General features: G+C 40.1%; 1 protein-coding gene across 4 annotated transcripts in view; it reads left to right on the forward strand.

The window, feature by feature from the left end:
- Window positions 1-21,652, forward strand: part of LOC134205686 (myosin heavy chain 95F) — a 121,313-nt gene that overhangs the window by 79,169 nt on the left and 20,492 nt on the right. For all 4 annotated transcript variants that reach the window (XM_062681203.1, XM_062681201.1, XM_062681202.1 and 1 more), the window contains one exon: window positions 18,386-18,725. In XM_062681203.1, the coding sequence (XP_062537187.1) occupies window positions 18,542-18,725 (184 nt within the window). In that variant the 5' untranslated portion in view covers window positions 18,386-18,541. The remainder of the gene's footprint in view (window positions 1-18,385; window positions 18,726-21,652) is intronic.

Raw genomic sequence — 21,652 nt, forward strand, 5'->3', positions numbered from 1 at the left:
TCTTATCTGCCGTAATCTGAAAAAGTTACGTATACGCCATTTTCCAAAAATGATGTTAACGAGTAATACTCATCGAGCTGAAAAATGGAAAACATGCATGTTGTAAAATGGCTGTTACGTCACTTTTCCAAATTACGACAGTTATGTAGGGCTACCGTATTATAGCACGTCTTAAGATATATGAAAGTTGAAACTGAAAACTAACGGAATATATGGCTCTCAATGAACTTCACTCGAATTTTCATTTTCCGTGAAACTTCTGAATCCAAAATGAGTTCATATATCGAGCTGCTTACAGAACTTTTTTGACTGTTGAAATTTTCCGTTCTCCGTATTGAAATGAGGCTTCCGAGCCTCTTGAAAGTAGGATTCCGCGCCTCTTGAAAAGAACCTTCCGAGCCTCTTCTAGAAAGGCTTCCGCTATTAAAAGGCGGTTTTCTAGCCACTTAAAAGGACGTTTCTGAGCATCTTGAAAGGGCGCCTCTGAGCCGCTTGAAAATATGTTTCCAAGCCATCTGGAAAAATAATTCCAAACTCTTTGAAGAGAGGCTTCCGAGTATCTTGAAATAAGGCTTCTAAGCTTTTTCGAGGGAGGCTTCCGAGGGTCTTGGAAGTAGGCTTCCGAGCCTCTTGAAAGAAGGCTTAAGAGCCTTTTGAACGGACGCTTCCGAGCCTTTTTATGAAAGGCTTCCGAGCCAATTGAAAGGAGGCTTCTGAATATCTTGAAAGGACGCCTTTGAGCCTCATGATAGGAGATTTCCGAGCTCTTGAAGGGAGACTTCCAAGTCTCTTCAAAAGAGCCTTCCGAGCCAATTGAATGGCGGCTTTTGAGCCTCTTTAAAGGAGGCTTTGTAGTATCTGGAATAGATGCTTTTAAGTCTTCCGAGCCTCTTGAATGGCGGCTTTTTAGTGGATCGGAAGGCTCAAAAGCTCAAAAAAGTATCTTCGGAGTTCAATCAAAGTTATTTGCCTATATTCCGGGTATTAAACCACCCGGCTTTGACATTAATTTACAATGTTCTGAAAACTAATATTTGAAGATGTACATACTTATTTTTTTTACCGGGATCTCAGCAAAATGTTGAACTTTTTTCGAGATTCGCACAGCTGTGCCCCAGTAAACATGTTTTTTGCCGAGATTTCTGTCAAAATTGCTGAAATAGGCATATATTTTGCCGAAAATCAGCTAAAAAACGCCATTTTTGCTGAAATATCAGTTTTTTATTTTGCTGGCGCACGGCTGTGTGGATTTTTGCTGAGCTGCAAAAATAAAAACTAAGTGTGTACATTATGTGGAAGATATTGAGATATAGTCTTCGGAGTATCTTGAATGAACGCTTCCAAGCCTCTTGAAAGAATAATCCCGAGCCTCTTAAAGGGAGGCTTCGAACCTTTTGAAATGAGGCTTCCGAACCACTCGACAGGAGCGAGCCTTTTTTAAAAGGGGAGGCTTTTAAAAATAGGAAAAAAGTAAAAAGAAAGAAAGTTAATAGAATTTTTTTTAAAAGAAGGCTTTCGGGACTTCCGAATCTCTGCGAAGTTTCTGAATCTTTTAAAATAAGGCTCATTATAAAGGAGCTGCCGAGGCTCTTAACAGAATGTTTCCGAGCCTCTTCTTCCGGGCTTCTTGAATGGAGGCATCTAAACCTCTTGAAAAAGGCTTACAACCCTCTTAAAAGTCTCTTTAAAGTCCTCCGAGCAAATGAGCTTTTCGGGAAAAAGCCTTCATGACTATCAAATGGAGGCTTCCGAATCAGTAGACTCTAGATTTTAGTTAAGAAGCATATTCTTAACATATTATTCAACATTTTGTTTCAATCAGGTGGATTGCATAGATGATTTTTAAAATTTGTTCAATTGAGGTTTTGCCCTTTTGATTTTCTGTCCCACAGCCCTTCATCCACTGTGCTGGTTGTGGAGGGCAAGATTCAATGTTTTACTGATAGCCAAAGAAAAAAATTAATTCGTTCGTATTTTCACAAAAGTCATTCGAATTTCCATCGGAAATGCATTTTAATTTTCATCAGGAATTCATTCGTGTTTCCATTGGAAATTCAATCGATTTTCGTATGAAAATTCATTCGAATGTCGATCGGAAATTCATTCAAATTTCATCGGAAATTTACTCGTTTTTCCATCGCAAATTTTTCAGAATTTTCATTGCAAATTCATTCAAATTTACATCGGAATATCATTCGAATTTACATAGGAATTGCATTTAAATTTCCATTTCTAAATTCATTCAAATGTCCATCAGAAATTCGTTCATATTTTCACTAAAAACATCATTCGAGTTTCCATCCGAAATGCTTTTGAATCTTCCATCGCAAATTCATTCGTGTTTCCATCGGGAATTCATTCGAATGTTAAGGGAAATTCATTCAAATTCGATTTCCCAAAGGAAATTCATTTAAATTCGAATTCCCAAGGGTAATTCATTCGAATTTCCAAGGGTAATTCATTCGAATTTCCGAGGGAAATTCATTCTAAATTCAAACGGAAATTCATTTGAATTTTCTTCGGAATTTCATTCGGATTTACATCATCGGAATTGCATTCAAATTGATTCCAATTTCCATTGGAAATTGATTCGACTTTCATCGGAAATTCATACAAATTGTCTTAGCAGATTCATTCGAGTTTCCATCGGATAGGGAGCGGGACCATTTGGGCAGCACCCCCTTTTCCCGTCCGCAACGTTAATAACTCGACCGCGTTCCAACCGAATAGCTTGATTTTTTTTGTACATCACTAGATATCGACAGAAACTAACCAAGAAACTAAAAAACAAGTTATTCGGTTGTAATGCGATCGAGTAATGAACGTTGCGGACGGGAATAGGGGGTACTGCCCAAATGGTTCTCTAATTTTCTCAAATGGTATCCTAAATTTCAAACTATTTTTCATGATTTTTTTCGTTAAGTTCTTTTCAGTTTTTACGACAAATTGTATTTTACAATTGAAAATTTATCGGAATTAATGTCGAATTTTCATTGGCATTTTTTTCGGCTTTCCAACTATAATCTTTCAAAATTGTATGGAAGACTTCGTTGAAAAAATTGTTTGAATTTCTATGAAATTCCCATGGGATTTTTTTCTGGATTTTCAAGGGATATTATTTCCAATTAGCACGGGAAATTATGTGGATTTTATAAATATAATTCATTTTATTTTACAATTGATATTTTAAAATTTCAACTGGATATGTTTTTATTTTTCCATTTACTTTCAATATATCGATCATTCAATGTCAGTCAATAATCCAAATCGGGATTTTCCCAGTTTGTTTATAACTCTGACAAAGCGCCTTTCACCTCCACTGTCGAAAAATATTTTATATTTTCTAGTGATTGCTGAAGTCCGCTGTTTTTAATATTTAAGAGCATGCTAAGGAGTACATAAAACTAATGGCACAGCATCTACAGTGCGAGAGAGTTAATCAAAAGTGAGTTAAGACCACGGACGATGCATGACGCGAGATGGGTACTGCGCTTAGGAAGAGACCGTCTGGAGTAACCAGTTTTATGCCGCACTGTACCCACAAATAGCAGCCAATCCGATCCTAGGCGAAACCATTGCATGGAAATGGAAAAGCAAATGCACTCACCGTTTGTTCGGTATCGGTCGCAAAACACAAGATGTGCGCAGATATAAAAAGTGAAAGTTGTGATTTTTGTAGCCAACCAGGAAAAGGCTCCACTTGGATTGTTTGAATTGCAGTAGACCAGTGCAAATGTTGCTACTGTAGTGAAGCGATCCCCGGACGGTGATGCAATTCGGACAGCTATTTCAATGTTTCAGATCCTATCAGGCACACATTCCAAAGACCCTCTTTTATTTCCTTCCAACGACTCCAACTTTTATTTCGTTGAATTTTTACATTATTTAGATTAAACGACACATTTTTTCAGATCTAGCTGCAAATAGCTGACCTACACTAAATTAAGTAGGGCATCTGCAGGTATTTCCGGCATGCTACTGCGCTTCAGCACACCTCTCTAAAGCCGCAATCGCATCTTTAAGTTCAAATCCCACTATCTGCATCGTAAATTCATGAGTTTTTTAGCCTGTGCCGGGAATTGGACCATTCCGGGAACATCATCCGTAACCCTATAATATAAAATAAAATCGTACCCGATTATTTATCCACCACGGTACGCCCTGGAAAAAGTATTGACTCTTTCTTGCCTGGCTAAGTGACTGAATGACTGACTGGCCATATCAGCCATCAAATATCGTCCAATCGGCGATCCGGAAATAAGGAATTTTACAACACACAGACCGTAGCGTAGCAAGCGTAGTGTTGGGAATTCACACATTTTTATTGCTTCATAAACGGATTGTGGCAGAAAGGGGCAGTGCGTGTAAGTAAGTCAACTATTTCGCACACAACATGCAGCGTAAGATTGCTGAGGCCGAGCTTGAAGGTGCATTAAAATTTATAAACAAACAATTAACGGAGGCAAATAGCGAGCGTCACGCAAGGCGTGCAGCTATTCAGTTTTCATATCGTAGTAGTTGTTGCTGCATGCGAGTGAAGTCTTCCGAATAGGTGGATCCGATCATTTACAAACATGAATTCCGTTTCCGCTTACACTCATGCTTGAACGAACCCAAATACTATGCTGGCCAGCTGTTGTCAAACAGCGTGGCGTGCATTCAAGATGAAATAATGCTAAATGTAAAAATTAGATTGATAATTGCTGGAACGCATATTATGTAAGCAAACATATTACATACAAATATTGATTATTTGAAACCGGGCATATAACCATGGAACGCGAAACCATATACCTCGGATTGCATTCTCCCCAAGGAAAGGAACAGCAGAGACTAACCTAATACAATATGGAAAAAGTTGATGTACAGCTGCAAAGCTTTATCACCTCGCACTGTCTGTTCATAAATGTAGACAATCTTTTTTTTTGTGCCCATCCGTCTTGTATGGTTTCCTGCTCATGCACGTTACGAGGTATCCATTTTCGTAGATATGAAATATGTAGGCATGAAAATACCGTTTCGACTCAAATCCCGAACAAGACTCATATTCCGAACTTTCACTTTCAAGTTTATAATTTATTAATTCGGGGGATTAATAAAGGATCACCAGAGGATCACGAGCTCTTGCATTCTTCATCTTCTGTAGTTGAAAATTTCAGTGGTTGGGGTTCTAAAACGCCAGTGTTCGGATTATGAGTCATGTTCGGAGTTTGAGTCCAAACGGTATTACTTTAGATTTCATGGAACGCGACTGTCGCCGTTGGTATGGAAATGTAAACGGAACAATGAAAGCAGCTATCTAGCGATAGAGTCGCGGCGATAGTCGCGTGTGTTTGGGAAAACCTTAAAACCGGAAAAATAATTTCTTCCGTGCGTAATTACGGAATCTGAACTGTCTACTCCAGTTTCTTCTCCTTAATCCGTCAGGATCATATAGCTCGCAATTTATTATCGCGTTGAAAAAATATATATACTTACTTATATTTTCTACAGAAGCCAGTTTAGCATCGTACTGCATCAAATCAATTTGCAAGCCTGTTTGCAACCCACACTTCGTTCACTCCTACATATTTCATAGCCATGGAGCGGGATTTATATCTGCACCATCATCGTGGAGACATCAACCGGCTTCTTCGGCTAATACCTAAAAGAAAATAACATCAGTTGACCTATATTAATTGCAGCAGTAGGTGTGGAAGTGATTAGCTCAAGGAAGTCATTGAAAACTGAAAGGCACTCAAATAACCTGGAAGTGAATTACACGAAGCAAGGATTTTCATTCCTGTATTCAGGCTTCATAGCTAATTGACAATTAAATGGGAATAAACTTCCTTTACTAAATATGTTACCCGTAACGTGGTGTGTCTACCGGTCAAGTTGTCAGCTACAGGCAAATCCTGACCCAACGGAATACGTATCCTGCCCCAATATCCAACTCCTTGGTACTTAGAAGGGTGTCGATAAGTCAGTTATTTTTGTCTTTTAGATTGATATTAAGGACTACAAAGACGGGCTTGGTAGTCATATGGTTACCATTTCTCCTTCATACGCAGGAGGTCGAGGGTTCAATCCCAGGCCCGTTCAACTTTCCTACTTTGTATCTTTTCCTATATTTGTCATGTTCTACCAATCACTACAACTGAAAATGGACTTGATACCGTTATTAGTACCGTCCGTCCGTCGTCTAGACTAGACCAGCGGTTTTACCCCTGGGGTACATGTACCCCTGGGGGTACCTACGCTGGCCTAAAGGGCAACCTCGGACAAAACTGCGTAATGGTGGATGTATTACAATTATTCTTCAATCTTATTAATAAGGCTTGACAATTGGATTTTTTTCCTCAAAACTTTGTTTTGTACATAATATGCATGGCGATCAGTAAATTAAAGCAAATTGAATAATGCCCTTCGGCTGTGCATGATGAATGATATTTTAAAATCATGCTTCTGAAATTAAATCTGGAGTCTAAAGGATCTGGAGCCAGCATTTGAGAGGCATGTTCGAAAAAGTCAGTTGCTTTATTGCAAGAGGATTGTTAGCCTCCTTCTGCGCTTCTCAGAAGCCTCCTTGCAAGCAGCTCGAAAGCCTTCTTTCAAAAGGCTCGGAACCCTCCTTTTAAGAGGCTTGGAAGCCTCTTTTCAAGTGGCTCGGAAGCCTCTTTTCGAGAGGTTCGAAAGCAACCTTTCAAGAGGTTCGGAAGCCTTCTTTCAAGAGCCAGCGACTGGGAGAGTATGATGGTGGTCATGGAACGGTAGTGGTCTAACGTTCGTCAAGCAAATTGGCGACTCCGCTTCCGATTTCGCACGATGACGGCTAGCGACCGATGGTGGTGTTATGGACTTCCAGCCGGCCGGGATGAATCACATGCAAATATTTTTTGTCAACTTTGGCTTGTACTTTTTCACTGATACGGCGTGCACTACGACTATCTTCGCAGTCCGTATTACAAGAAGACCCAAAAGACCTCGACAAGGTGGTTTTATAATTTTTTTCAGTACTTTAACTACTTTATTTTTCACTCTCACGAAGAATCGAAATATCTCTCGCTCCTTCGTTGCTGTTGGCATTACTTCCGTGCAGGGTATTCACACGGTCAAGACCGTTATGGGCTGTTGTCCCGACTCAAACCGCGGAAAGTACAGTGAGGGTGGCACGAATGGAACGAATGCCGTAATTTTTAACGCTACCTGAGCAGGAGTGACGACGACGACCTCGATAACAGAAATTAAATACCAAAAATTAATATGCAAAATTCCTTAGGCATAACAGGTAGGTATTCAGGTACATATTTCAATACCAAACGCATCACACATTATTATTCGTATTAATGAAATACCTAAGCATGTTATGCCTAAGGAATTTAGGATATTAATGCAAGGCTAGCTCATAACAGAGATGGGTAGCAATAACAGAATGAGATATTATTGAGTTATTTTTTCCTGCTCGGGTAGTGCCGGATCTTTTCATTTCGGACAACTGAGATCGTCACCAGTAAGGATGTCCTACTATTATGTTTAGAGACGGACTGTGAAGCCTCCTTTCAAGAGTCGCGAAAGCCTACTTTAAAGAAGCTCTTAAATAGGGGGAAAGACGGCTTTGGCAGGTTTTGTTCTATTATTGGCAGGGGGGTTTTTTATGACTGACTAGGCTCAAATTTGGCCTAATCATTCTTTGCATATCAAAGAATATTGTGGCCAAATTTCATAAAATTTGGTCGAAAAAAAACCCCTGTCTATAATAGAACAAAAAATGCCAAAGCCGTCTTTTCCCCTAATAAAAGTAACAAAAGTCCTGTAGGAAGCTTGATGTTTAAACTAAATTTGTATTGAGAAGTTTCACGGAATAATGAAAATGTGAGCCAATTTAATGGAGAGCCGTAAGTTTTAAGGTCTATTTTTTATATCTCTTTTACTGCCGTGAATCGCAAGTCAGTCCTATCTGTATATGGAATCCATGTACAGATGGGACTGACTTGCGATTCATGGCAGTATATGTTACGCTTATTTTCATTCACACAAAAAAGGAGTACCTCAATTAATGCCAAAGCTCCAAGGGGTACCTCTAAAGAAAAAGTTTGAGAACCGCTGAACTGAACTAGAACAGTAGCTGTTAGAATTGGAAATGGGCGATAAAGTTCGTTTCTGGAAACAATTGGGATTTAGATATAATTATCTATCATCCTTTCTTTCCTCCGCATTGGCAAACCGTTAATCAAAACAAACCTATGGCTTAGAACTTAACCCCAACATCCAATAAGAAATTCCGCATGAACTCGTGAGTCGTGACAAGTGCAGAGGTAAATACGGCTTGCTGCATTTTGCATTCTGACATGGCAGGCGCAAGTGTGACGAAACAATTGAGATTATTCAGTACTTGTACATTAAAGATGAGTGCTAGCCCCAAACAAGCATCTGTTGGCTTTCTGTGCAATAAAAGCTGATCTGGTCATAATGGGGTAGAGCAACTACGGGCGGTCCATTAAGCTAAGCTAAGAGCTTCAGATTTAAATAAAAGACTACACCTACGTTGATTTCTGGTAACAATCTGGACACAGATTTGAAAGGAATCATGAATATCACTAGTGTTCCATTTACGAAGTACACCGAATTTATTTTTTCTCATATTTTCGTGTATATTTTTTAATTTTTTCCCTATTTTTACATTTCCATGTATTCATATTTTTCTATTTTCACGTTATCATACTTTCGTACTTTAATGTTTTAATATTCTTACATTTTCATATTTCATATTTTTCACTTACATGTAATATATTTTCGTATTTTTTTCACATTTCATACTCTTAATTATGTTTCCATATTTTTGTATTTTTATATTTTTATTCTTTCATATTTCATATTTTCTAATTTACATATCTTCATACTTTTATATTTTTATTTTTCTATATATTTTTTTTATATTTTCATGTTATTATTTTTTCATATATTCATGTTGGTACTTACTTGATACTTGATGGGCTACAACTCTTCGATGAACCTACGCCAAATGGAGAATTCTTCTCCACTGGACTCGATCCTGGGCCAATCGCTTCCAGTCGCCCTGAACATTGAGCACCAGGTCCTCTTTAACTGCAAAAAGCCATCGTGTACGCGGCCTTGACGTTCTTCCGGCATGCGAACAACGTGTCCAGCCCATCGTAGTCATATAAGCTTAATTATATCCAGCCCTTTATGGACCTGGTACAACTCGTGATTCATGCAACTCGTGCCGCCGCCAAATACCGTTCTCCTTTTTACCGCCGAGTATTGTCCGCAAGCACCTTACGCTCAAACACTCCGAAAGTTCTCCGATCAGCCTTCTTTAACGTCCATCTTTCATGGCCGTATAAAGCCGCCGGAAGAATCAGAATAGTATACAGCGCGAAGTTTGTCTTCTTTTGCTGACTACGGAATTTGAGCTGGTTACGAAGTCCGTAATAAGCCCTATTTGCAGCTGCAATACACCTTTTCACCTCGTGGGTAACCTCATTATCGCACGTCACTGATGTTCCAAGATACACAAATTCTTTTACCACTTCAAATTTTTCACCATCCAGCACCACTTCGCTACCACCACCACTAATGACCACACGTTGATTGCCAGCGACCATGCACTTCGTTGTGCTGGTATTGATCGTGAGTCCAATCCTCTCTGTCTCCCTCTCAAAAGGCACAAAAGCCTCTTCCACGGCACGGCGATCAATCCCGATAATATCTATATCGTTCGCAAATCCCAGGAGCATATGCGATCTTGTGATAATGGTACCACTTCTTTGCACACTAGCTCTCTTAATCGCTCCTTCGAGCGCTATATTGAACAGTAGATTCGAGAGTGCATTACCCTGCTTCAATCCATCTAAGGTAACAAATGACGTCGATATTTCATCCGCAACTGTTACACTTGATTTTGATCCGTCCAACATTATACGAATCAGTCGTATCAGTTTCGCCGGAAAACCATGTTCAACCATAATTTGCCATAATTCATTCCGTTTCACTGAATCGTACGCAGCCTTGATAAAAAATGGTGTGTCTGCAAGTTGTACTCCCGGAATTTATCAAGGATTTGTCTCAGGGTAAACATTTGATCCGTCGTTGATCGGCCCTCACGAAAACCTGCTTGGTATTCGCCGACGAAGGACTCTTCAAGCGGTCTCAATCTGTTGAACAGAATACGGGACATAATTTTGTACGCCGAATTAAGGAAGGTTATTCTTCGGTAATTGGCGCACTCCAGTCTGTGCCCTTTCTTAAAGAGAGGGGAAACTAGGCCGTCCAACCAGCTAGCAGGCATTTCATCGTCTTCCCATATTTTCGACATAATATGGTGCAGAACTTCATAAAGCTGCTCACTGCCATGTTCGAGAAGTTCAGCCGGGAGTTGGTCCTTCCCCGCAGCATTTCTGTTTTTCAGCTTTTTTAACCTCATCTAGTGTAGACGACTCCACAGCTTGTCCATCGACGCTAATATTTATTCTGTTCACCGATGCTCCGTCACTTCCACTATTCAACAAAGTCTCAAAGTGTTGCCTCCACCTGGCAGCCACTGCGGTTTTATCTGTCAGCATATTTCCTTCTTGGTCGTTGCACATGACGGGAGATGGCGCTGTTTTTCTCCGCACGCCATTGACAGACTTATAAAACCTCCGTATATCATTCTGCTCCATTTTTTCCTGCGCCTCGCTAATCACTTGTTCTTCATATTCTTTCTTCTTCCTGCGATGGGTTCGATTTTCGGCTGCTCTTGCTTCCTTGTACCGATCTCTATTCGATCGGGTACCTGACACCAACATCCATTTGGGTGTCTCCAGGTGTGCTTTCGGATATTCTTTCGTGAAAAGTAGGTGCTACTGATGGCCATCCCTCTGGCAGCATCGAAATTCATTAGCCGTAGGCCGTTGTCATTGGTAAAGGAGTGAAGGCTCTCCCTACCGATTATGGGACGGAAAAAGTCCCCTCTACCGACCTGAGCGTTAGCGTCTCCGATAACAATTCACGTCATGCTTTGGGCACTCTCCCTAGGCTTTATCAAGACATTCATAAAACGTGTCCTTCACGTCGTCGGATTTATCGTTTGTCGGTGCGTAAACGTTGATTAGGCTGTAATAGAAGAATTTGCCCCGTATCCTCAACACACAGATTCGTTCGCTAATGGGTTTCCACCGCATCACTCGCTTCATCTGCTTGCCCATCAGTACGAAACCAACTTCATGCTCTGCTTTTCGCCGCCGCTGAGATAGATATTATATTTAAATGCAGTGTTGGTCGTGGGATTCACGGCTGGGAATTCTCGTTTTCCGGATCTAAGTCATCGGACTTCTTGAACAGCGGCCATGCTCACTCCAACCTTCTGCAGTTCACGAGCCAGAAGGCTCACTCGTCCAGGTTCATTTAGGGTGCTTATATTCCAGGTACCGAGTTTCCAATCATAGTCCTTATTTCGTTGCCGGGTCGGTTGCCAAAAATAACGTTCTCTTTTTCTTCTATCTCCATTTTTCGTGGTGTTTGAGAGTATTCAGTAAGCTACCTTACCGAGGTCGCGTTACCTACATCGCGCTGGTGGAGCTGCCACCTTAGGTATAGCTGACGCGATAAAGCATTTCATTAATCAGCCGCTGGGTACCAGGCAGACGCTGTTTGGGCTGACTCTACGACACTACCCATAATTCCTTTACCCATAATGCCATTACCCCGAAGGCCACTACCCCGAACGCCACAACCCCGAATGAGTCACTACCCCGAATGCCATTACCCCTAATGGGACACTACCCCGAATGAGCCAGTACCCCGAATTAGTCATTATTTCAAGTTTATACTTTATTTCAATGAAAAAAATGTTACTCAACAAAAGTTTATTCATAATTCATATGAATGAACAATAATTGGAACTGAAATTGTTTCAATGCACTATGGAACTAAGTATTCTTACTCCGTACGATCCCGTTCCACTTCGTATGGCACTCTTCAAGATTCCTGAATGGCAGGGGGAGATTATGCAGCACGTTTTCATGCACAATGCAGAGAGTTGAGGTAGGAGGTTGAGGGTTCGAGTCCCTCCAAGACACGTGGATTCTTTTTCGCAAATTTCATATCAATTTGTCCATTTCGAAACATATGCTGTGCATATGCACAGCCAAGATATTTAACAAAAAAATGGTTTTCGTACGGCCGAGTTGCTGAATAATATGCAATTAATTGCAGAGAGTTGAAGGCAACTGCGGTCCACGTCAGCATGGCTACTAAGGCAACAAGGTAGAAGTTGTTCCTTGATCGCTGTAGTAAAAGCAACGGATTCTGGTTGAAGCGTGGTCAAAATCTCAGAATCGACGAGGGGGTGAATGGGTGAGTAAGAGTGAGTGAGTGATTAAGTTAGTGAATAAGAGTTAGTGAGCGAATAAAAGCTAGTGAGCGAGCGAGTAAGAGTAATCGAGTAAGAGTGAGTGAGTAAGAGTGAGCGAGAAAGAGAGAGCGAATGATTGAGAGTAAATGAGTGAGTAAAAGTGGATGAGTGAGTAAGAGTAGTTAAGTAAGTAAGAGTGGGTGAATAAATGAGAGTGGGTGAATGAGTAATAATTAGTGAGACAGAGGAAGTGAGTGAGTAAGGGGGTTTGTGTATGAGAGTGAGAGAAAGGGAGATCTTGTTTGTTTTCGGGAAGTTGCGTTGACCTAAAGAAGGCATCATCTCGTTTCGCCTTCTATCGATCAGACGTTACTTTTAAAAAGGCAGTATTTCCTCTGTGTGCCTTATCGAGGTATAAGCACGTTCATTAAAAGGAGGTATTATCTTCTCTGTCTGTCTTAAACCGGGCAAACCCGTCCATTTAAAGAAGGCATCCTCTCCTCTGTCTGTCTTAAACCGGGCAAACCCGTCCATTTGAAGAAGGCATCATCTCCTCTGTCTGCCTTATACCGGGCAAACGCGTCCATTTAAAGAAGACATCCTCTCCTCTGTCTGCCTCATACCGGGCAAACCCGTCCATTTAAAGAAGGCATCATCTCCTCTGTCTGCCTTATACCGGGCGAATGCGTCCATTTCAAGAAGGCGTCATCTCCTCTCTCTGCCTTATACCGGGCAAACGCGTCCATTTAAAGAAGGCATCATCTCCTCTGTCTGCCTCATACCGGGCAAACGCGTCCATTTAAGGAAGGCATCATCTCCTCTGTCTGCCTTATAGCGGGCAAACTCGTTCATTTAAACAAGGCATCATCTCCTCTGTTTACCTTATACCGGTAAAACGTGTTCTGTTGGAAAAAAGGATCTCTTACTCCATTTCGTAGAATAGTACTTTTCCAGGCCATAATGACAGGAATGACAATTAAAGCTAATTAGAAGAAAAATCAAAACTGTTGGTTAAAAACTGTTGCGATTCATCGATATCTGTTGGTGTTAAACATAATAATAGAATACTACAGATTCTAAATGTTTTCGGGGTAATTGCCTTTCGGGGTAATGGATTTCGGGGTAGTGTCCCATTCGGGGTGATGGCTTTCGGGGTACTGTCCCATTCGGGGTAGTGGCCTTCGGGGTAATGGCATTCGGGGTACTGGCATTCGGGGTACTGGCATTCGGGGTAGTGGGGTGGAGCCGTTTGGGCTCCACCCCACTACCCCGAATGCCAGTACCCCGAACGCCATTAACACCAAGGCCACTACCCCGAATGGGACAGTACCCCGAAAACCATCATCCCGAATGGGACACTACCCCGAAATCCATTACCCCGAAAGGCAATTACCCCGAAAACGTTTGGAATCTGTAGTATTCTTTTATTATGTTTAACACCAACAGATATCGCAAAAGAACAATCTTTGCAAAGAATAAAAAAAATAGAGATGCTTAGATAAATGCATTACAGATTCTGTTTAACCAACAGTTTCGATATTTCTTCTAATTAACTTTAACTGTCATTCCTGTCATTATGACATGGAAAACTGCTATTCTACGAAATGGAATAAAAGCACCTTTTTTAATAGCACGCGTTTGCCCGGTATAAGGCAGATAGAGGAGATGATGCCTTCTTTAAATGGACACGTTTTCCCGGAATAAGGCAGACATAGGAGATGATACATTCTTTAAATGAACGTGCTTATACCGGGATTATGCACACAGAGGAAATAATGCCTTTTTAAAAGTAACGCGTCAGCACGGTAGAAGGCGAACAGAGATGATGCCTTTTTCAAGTCAACACAAGTTCACTCAATTTTACTCATGTACTCACTTTTGCTCACTTACTCTCTCACTTCCTTTTACTCACTCACTCACTCATTCTTATACACTCACTTACCTTTATAAACTCACTCACTCTCACTCACTCACTCACTTTTACTCACTCATACATGCTCTATTACTCATTCACTCACTCTTACTCACTCATTAACTCTTGCTCGCTCATTCTTACTCACTCATTCACCCACTCGTCGATTCTTAGATTTAGACCACGCTTCATCCAGAATCCGTTACTTTTACTACAGCCTTACTTCAATCTAGTTGCCCTTGTAGCCATGCTGATGTGGTCCGCAAAAGCCTCCAACTCTCTGCATTGTGCATGAGAATGTGCTGTATAATCTTCCCATACCCTGCAGGACTCTTGAAGGGTGCCATATGAAGTCGAACGGGACCTTACGGAGTGAGAATACTTAGTACTATACTGTATTGAAACAGTCCCGGTTCCAATTAATGTTCATTCATATGAATAATCTTTTATTGAGTAACATTTTTTTTCATTGAAATGAAGTATAAACTTGAAATAATGACTAATTCGGGGTACTGGCTCATTCGGGGTAGTGTCCCATTATGGGTAATGGCATTCGGGGTAGTGACTCATTCGGGGTTGTGGCGTTCGGGGTAGTGGCCTTCGGGGTAATGGAATTATGGGTAGTGTCGTAGAGTCGCTGTTTGAGCCGTACCTCCTGGTGAACAGACGCTCAAGGCGTACCTTATCACTCTATCTGATGTCAGAAAGACAACAGTTCCTAGGCTGCACTACCAGCTAAGTAAACAACCCTTAGCTGGCGGTCTTTTGTCATCGGACGACCCGTGGAAGCGTGAGATAGGAACTTGTGGGGACCAGAGCTCTGCTGGGCGCTTCCTTCCTTGATGTCAACCCACCATTTTGCAGCCCACGAGTGATACAATTTTCAATAAGTCCGTCCAGCTATTTGGCTTCGCCGACGACATAGATATTACGGCACGTAATTTTGAGAAAATGGAGGAAGCTTACATCAGACTAAAGAGGGAAGCTAAGCGGATCAGACTAGTCATCAATACGTCAAAGACGAAGTACATGATAGGAAAAAGTTCAAGAGAAGACAATGTGAGCCACCCACCGCGAGTTTGCATCGGTGGTGACGAAATTGAGGTGGTTGAAGAATTTGTGTACTTGGGCTCACTGGTGACTGCCGAAAAGGATACCAGCAGAGAAATTCGGAGACGCATAGTGGCTGGAAATCGTACGTACTTTGGACTCCGCAAGACGATCCGTCCGATCGAATAGAGTTCACCGTGTTGCTCGTGGAGAACCAACGCGAACATGGAGTTTTCGAAAGGAAAGTGCTGCGTACCATCTATGGTGGGGTGCAGATGGCGGACGGTACGTGCAGGAGGCGAATGAACCATGAGTTGCATGAGCTGCTGGGAGAACCATCCATCGTTCACACCGCGAAAATCGGACGACTGTGGTGGACCGGGCACGTAGCCATAATGTCGGACAGTAACCCGGTGAAAATGGGGGTGGTGCGCAGCGGGCAAGGTGGATCGATCAGGTGGAAGATGTCTTGCGGACCCTCCGTAGACTGCGTGGTTGGCGACGTCTAGCCATGGACCGAGCCGAATAGAGAAGACTCTTATATACCTCACAGGCCCCTACGGCCTTAGTCTGAATAAATAATAAATAAATAAAAATATGAATGAGGTACCGTTCAAATTATCGGGGGTCCACGTTAGCCATCAAAGTTTAGCAATAATATAATTCACGGTGATCATCCGATTATTAAGGTGATATACATACAGTTTATGATACATAGTTCGGAATCAAACCGAGACGATAACTGATAACATCTGCTGTCAGTCTGTTACGTACATCCGGAACGCCTTTATAACAAATATTGAAGGCACTATAAAACCATAACGGGAGTTATCGAGTAATCATCGATAGGTTGATTTTCTTTGGGGATGTGCCAGGTGCATTTCGGTTGAATCGTAAATATTAGGTGTTTGTGCTTGACCACAGTATTGGTTTTTGATTGTGGACAAATGTGTGTTCATGCAACACGTGAGCATTATGAATATTTGTGATGAATTGCCTATCCGATGAATGTAGAATTCGATTTTATTTTAAAAGCTTTCAGTCGTGAATTAAGGACACAGGAAGTTTGCTATTTAGCAAAAGGAAATGATCTTATATGGTCATTATTGACAATATTTTCAAATTCGTTGTGTATTTATGCACTATGCATGCACGTACATATACATATGTGCAGTATGTGAAAGAATTTCAGAAAATGTGTAAGAGGTAATCATTTGGAATCCCATCCAAGAAAAATTTAATTTTGATCCTTTTTGCATTTTTTCTGTTTTGTACTGGAATCAACTCAACTCCACGTCTTGTTTTCTTTCCCATCCCATAATATAATCACGTGGTCTATAAATGTCGCCTTGAATTCATGCACTAAAACAGGGGATGGCATATTTTAATACAGTTATATATGAGAACCTCGCAAAATTTGTATAACATTTTGGCACATACAAATTGGCAAGAATCTAATACAATCATTCTATTGAAGTCCGACAATCTTCTTCTTATATATATATAAAACAAAGTTGGCATTTGTACGACCACGATCACTCAAGAATGGACAGCCCATTTTTTTGCTAATTTATATTTGTTTTCTTATTCTTTTACGAGGAAATTTCTAGACCAACATTTGAAAAGGGCGTAACAGCCAAAATTTATTCCTTCTAATACTTCGTCCACATATATAGCTATATATGTAGACGAAGAATCACAAGGAATAAATTTTGGCTGTTACGCCCTTTTCAAATGTTGGTCTAGATTTGTTATGATGAAATTGAAATGCTTTGAAAATCAAAACTCAATTATTTTGAGGGAATGGTTTTTAGTAAAATTTGCAATTTGACCGTCTTTAAATAAAAAACAAAGTTGTAAAAAATATTGTTTTCTAGATAAATTGTGGTCGTAACAAATTGAATCAGAAAATAGATCAATTTTTGGCGAGACAAAGTTAGCCGGCTCAGCTAGTTTTCTATAATTTTGAAACAGTAGTTATATAGAGTAGAATATACCTTGCAGAATTCTATACGGAAACAAGATTTTATACAAAAGTTGTGACTTGTGAGATTTGTTTTAGGGTGTGTGCATAACAAATATGTTGTCTTTTAAATTGATTTATTTTACAGATAAAGGGATAAAGGACGCCGTTTCTCGAATGAATTGAACATTATCGAATACACTGGATTCTGTTTTTACGTGATTTACATTTTCTCAATTTTCCTCTCATCCTAAATGTTTAATGCATATTAATTATCATGTGATTTTTCTTTGATTTATTCTGGATTTTTTGAAACATGTTGCGAGGATTTTGGTGGTAAATTGAAGTCACACGATCAAAAATACGAGCGAAAAAAAATCGTGTAAAAACAAAATCCTGTGTACTCTTATTTGAATTACGCGTTAATCAGAATGAGAATAGTTGAAAATGAGGATACTCACATAACTCTACTAGTAGAATAGGCGTCAAATCTTATCCGCGTTCAGAGCCTTGAATGTCGAAATTCAGTAATTATATTACACTATTCGAATTGTGCTATACCTAAGTATATTTGCACATCAATTAGCTAATTACGAATGTGTCTATGCGGTAAACTGCACACATCATCTCACTGTAGACGTGCCCTTGTCACATGTAGTGCGTTACACGTTCTCAAGTCTCATGATACATCCACAAACTACATACAGTCCAGGTTGTCGGTTGTCACCGATAAATCTCTGACACACATATACCAACCTCGGCCTGGACGGTGCTCTCCACATTCAAGGTCGTATCCATTGAGTTCCATCACTTCATTTTGCGAGCTATTTTCGCTGTCATTATCAGATTGCATTTCTAGACTGTTAGTAACTGTGTTTCGCTGTGGGTATCGCACATATGTAGGTATTACACTGTGTCGAGTTGGGTTCCGTCACCACCCAGCTGTGATGACTAAGTCGCGCTAGAGATGCTCGCAACTTAACGCCAAATGTAGCACAAAATATGGAACACTTTCCCGCTGACCATCACCAAATAGCACGTCTTATCGAAGGGAACATTCCCCGATAGCAGTTGAACAGTAATCTTATCTTCTCTATTTGGTTCTCCCTTTGCTTTTTCACAGAATACTGCGCACAGTCATTGCGATCGCGGTCTGAACCAGGACGGCCAGGTTGTGGCTCGGGCGTGGGAATCCTACGTGGGCAGTGGACGCAGCAATCTTCACCATTGTGCATCAATTGGCTGTGTCGTCACAGTGCGCTAGGCCAGTGCCACCGCGATGTGGGACTCCCAGCTAGTATGGGCTCGGGACTCCCATGTGGGCTACATCCAGGGCCGGATAACGGAGATCGGCGCCCACGAGTACGAAGTGCAGCCCCTGGATGGCAAACAGCCAAAGCGGAACTGCATCCTGGATGATATCTTCCCGTCGTGCGAAGCGGTCTCCGATCACGATGATAACTGTAAGTATCGTTTGGCTTTATTTGTAGTAGATAAATTCGTTACAGTGCGACAAACGCTTCAATATTTATCAAAACACTCATCAATCTTTCTCACATTGTTCAGAGGCATTTATTTATTCGCCACAGATGTGATATTATGTGCTTTTTTTACACCATGTATGGGTCTTTATTAACTCTAACCTTTGTTACGCCATGTGATTCTGTATGACGTGCAATATTTAGTAATGCTAGGTGGTACAATGTTAAGCATGCATACCCACAAACGAAGTACAAAATATCATGCAGATGTGTTTCAAATATAGATAAAATACTTTTCCCACGTTGCAGTTTCGGTATTGTTCCATGAAATGGTTCCACCTTTCATATCAATCATATCAAACGTTCTTTCGTTGGTAAAAGTGCTGATTGAAAATAGGGTTTCTTACCCCATTCCCGGCCTAACATGCGTACGACTGCATTATTTAATTGATATTTATGACAGGAAGCAACTTTTTCTGAAATTTGTAGGCTGTATAATACTGCATTGGGGTTCACTTCTGCTTAAAAAATAGCTATTCGTGCTAAATATCGTTCGAAGAAGCTTTTATTTGATTTAAATGAACGAGATGCAGCACTCATTTCAGTCATAGCGATTCCTAATCCGGCATACAAAAAAACCAGTTCCCGGCCTAAGCAAAATTTCACTCAATCTCTCAACATTTTACTCTCATTCTCTCTCGGGACGGTAGAAAATGCGATGTAAACAAAAATATGCACGTTCCACGACAACAAGATGCCAGATGGTATTATTCATAATCATTTTTATTTGGTTGAGAAGATATATAAACTCATCCAAATTTCTTCCAAATACGTTAAAACAATATTTATTTCACCTTTTAAAATCGAGAGAACTATAAATAACATGATAACGTCAACATATTAGATAATTTTCCTATTACGATGAAGGATCATTTTTATAATCCTGGCCTTTTGGCAGCACGGTGCGGCGAGAAGTTCTTGGGCCGAGGTGATTTTTTTTTCGGTTTGTGAATACATTTTAAAATGTATTCTAGTATGTTTAAATAAGTTCTAGTGAAACGAACAAATAAGAATAATTGAAGTGCGGGTGTTTAGAATTATGGTGTGTTGATTAACAGCTTCATGCAATGGTTGTATCGAGCGCTGTGACGATTTTCAGGTAGGTGTTTATTCGATAATACCGTTTTGTAAAAGTGGAAAGAATCACTTCGGCTCAGTGGTGTGGCATCGGAGAGTGAAATTTTGAATTCTACATTTTTATTTTCTACAATTGAATCAATTAGGAGTAAAACAAGTGATAGAAAAATATTGAGTATTGTGAAAAATAAATGGGAGACTTTTTAAAAATTATCAACCATAAACCTACGACTTCCAAACAGTGTAAATCATTAGTTTTCTGTGCAGTGAGCCGGGAACCGGGTCCATAGGCCCAAGTAGTGATTTACCCTAGTTGTGAAAATTAAAACAATTTAATTCTCATACTGCCAATGACTGACGCACTTCGATGGCTGTATTATCAATTTCAAATTGATTGCACTGGGAGAAATGTTATCTACGCTGACGGAGCCACTTCAAGTCTTTTCATTGTCTGATACAGTGTCAGGACAATATGAGATTGTTCAATGAAGATACAAACAATCAAAGAAAAATAAAAAACGGAAACTCCGAGAAGCCCATAGCTGATAGAAAGCTTGAAAAATTTCATAGTAATATATTATGTGTGAGTTGTCAATAAATTCAAGACTTCAGTCGATAAAGAGAAGACTAAACTTTCCAGGTTAGATTCCTGGTATGGACAAGCCAATTCTTTTGAATATTAGTGACTCACGTTTATTTTCAATCACCAAACAATATATAAATTTCGGCAATTATTTTGGTATCGCAAGCAAGTAACAAGTAAACGTGTTAGTACTATTATGATGAGAATCGTCGGAAAGTATAAAAGTATCATGAATTCAATTATCACGCTGGAAGAAGATGACTTATAAGTATTCCATAATAATTTTCCAATAATTTTCCACAGGGAGGGGAAAAATCATCTGTGTCCAATCAGTCCAAAATAAGCTGTACCCCTTTTTTGTCAAAACGAATAGACATTTTGTCAAGATTTCAAGAGAATATTCTACGTCTTATTAGCATTACATCCCACACTGGGACTTATCCGCATCGCTGCTTAGTGTTCATTACGCACTTCCACTGTTAACTGCACGGTTTCTAAGCCGAGTTATCATTTTTGCATACGTAGGGGTGTGTTTCAGAAAAGTGTCCCCTTGTACCGGACACTATTGCATCATGTTCAAATATGAAGAAGTTCCTGTTACATGAGTAAAGACATAATTTAGAATAGTAATATTTTTACTTGCCTAAGCTATAGATATTAAAATATGTTAGTAGAGCTTAGTTGACTCTCCAGCTAAATTTCTTACATTCTACTCCAAATTCCCACCTTTTTGATTCATATCTTCAATTTTTATGTTTGCTTATCTCTGTGGCTTTTTGATACCTTTGCAGAAAAAAAGTGGATTGAAGTAAACTGACGGTATACGCATAACTGTCCCAGTCCCATGTATATAGGGGATCCCAGCAAACATGGGACAACTATGCGTATGACGACAGTAAACTTAACAAAACAAGCGTGAAGAACAAATAGCCATTCTCACACGACAAATCTCACTGTCCGGACCCGGGTGCAGCTACCGGATACAGAAATTGATTCTGCACCACAGTTTCATTAAATATCTAACAAATCTTGATCGATATTCAAAAAATGGCTAATATTGGCCATCTCCACATAATCAGATGCATTCGATTCATTTTATTATTGTTGAAGGCGAAATGTGAATTGATATGAAATGATATGATATGATATGAAATTTGGCATTATTGTTCTATTTCAAATGTTGTACAAA

Source organism: Armigeres subalbatus, chromosome 1, assembly GCF_024139115.2.
Source record: "Armigeres subalbatus isolate Guangzhou_Male chromosome 1, GZ_Asu_2, whole genome shotgun sequence".
Classification (NCBI taxonomy): Eukaryota; Metazoa; Arthropoda; class Insecta; order Diptera; family Culicidae; genus Armigeres; species Armigeres subalbatus.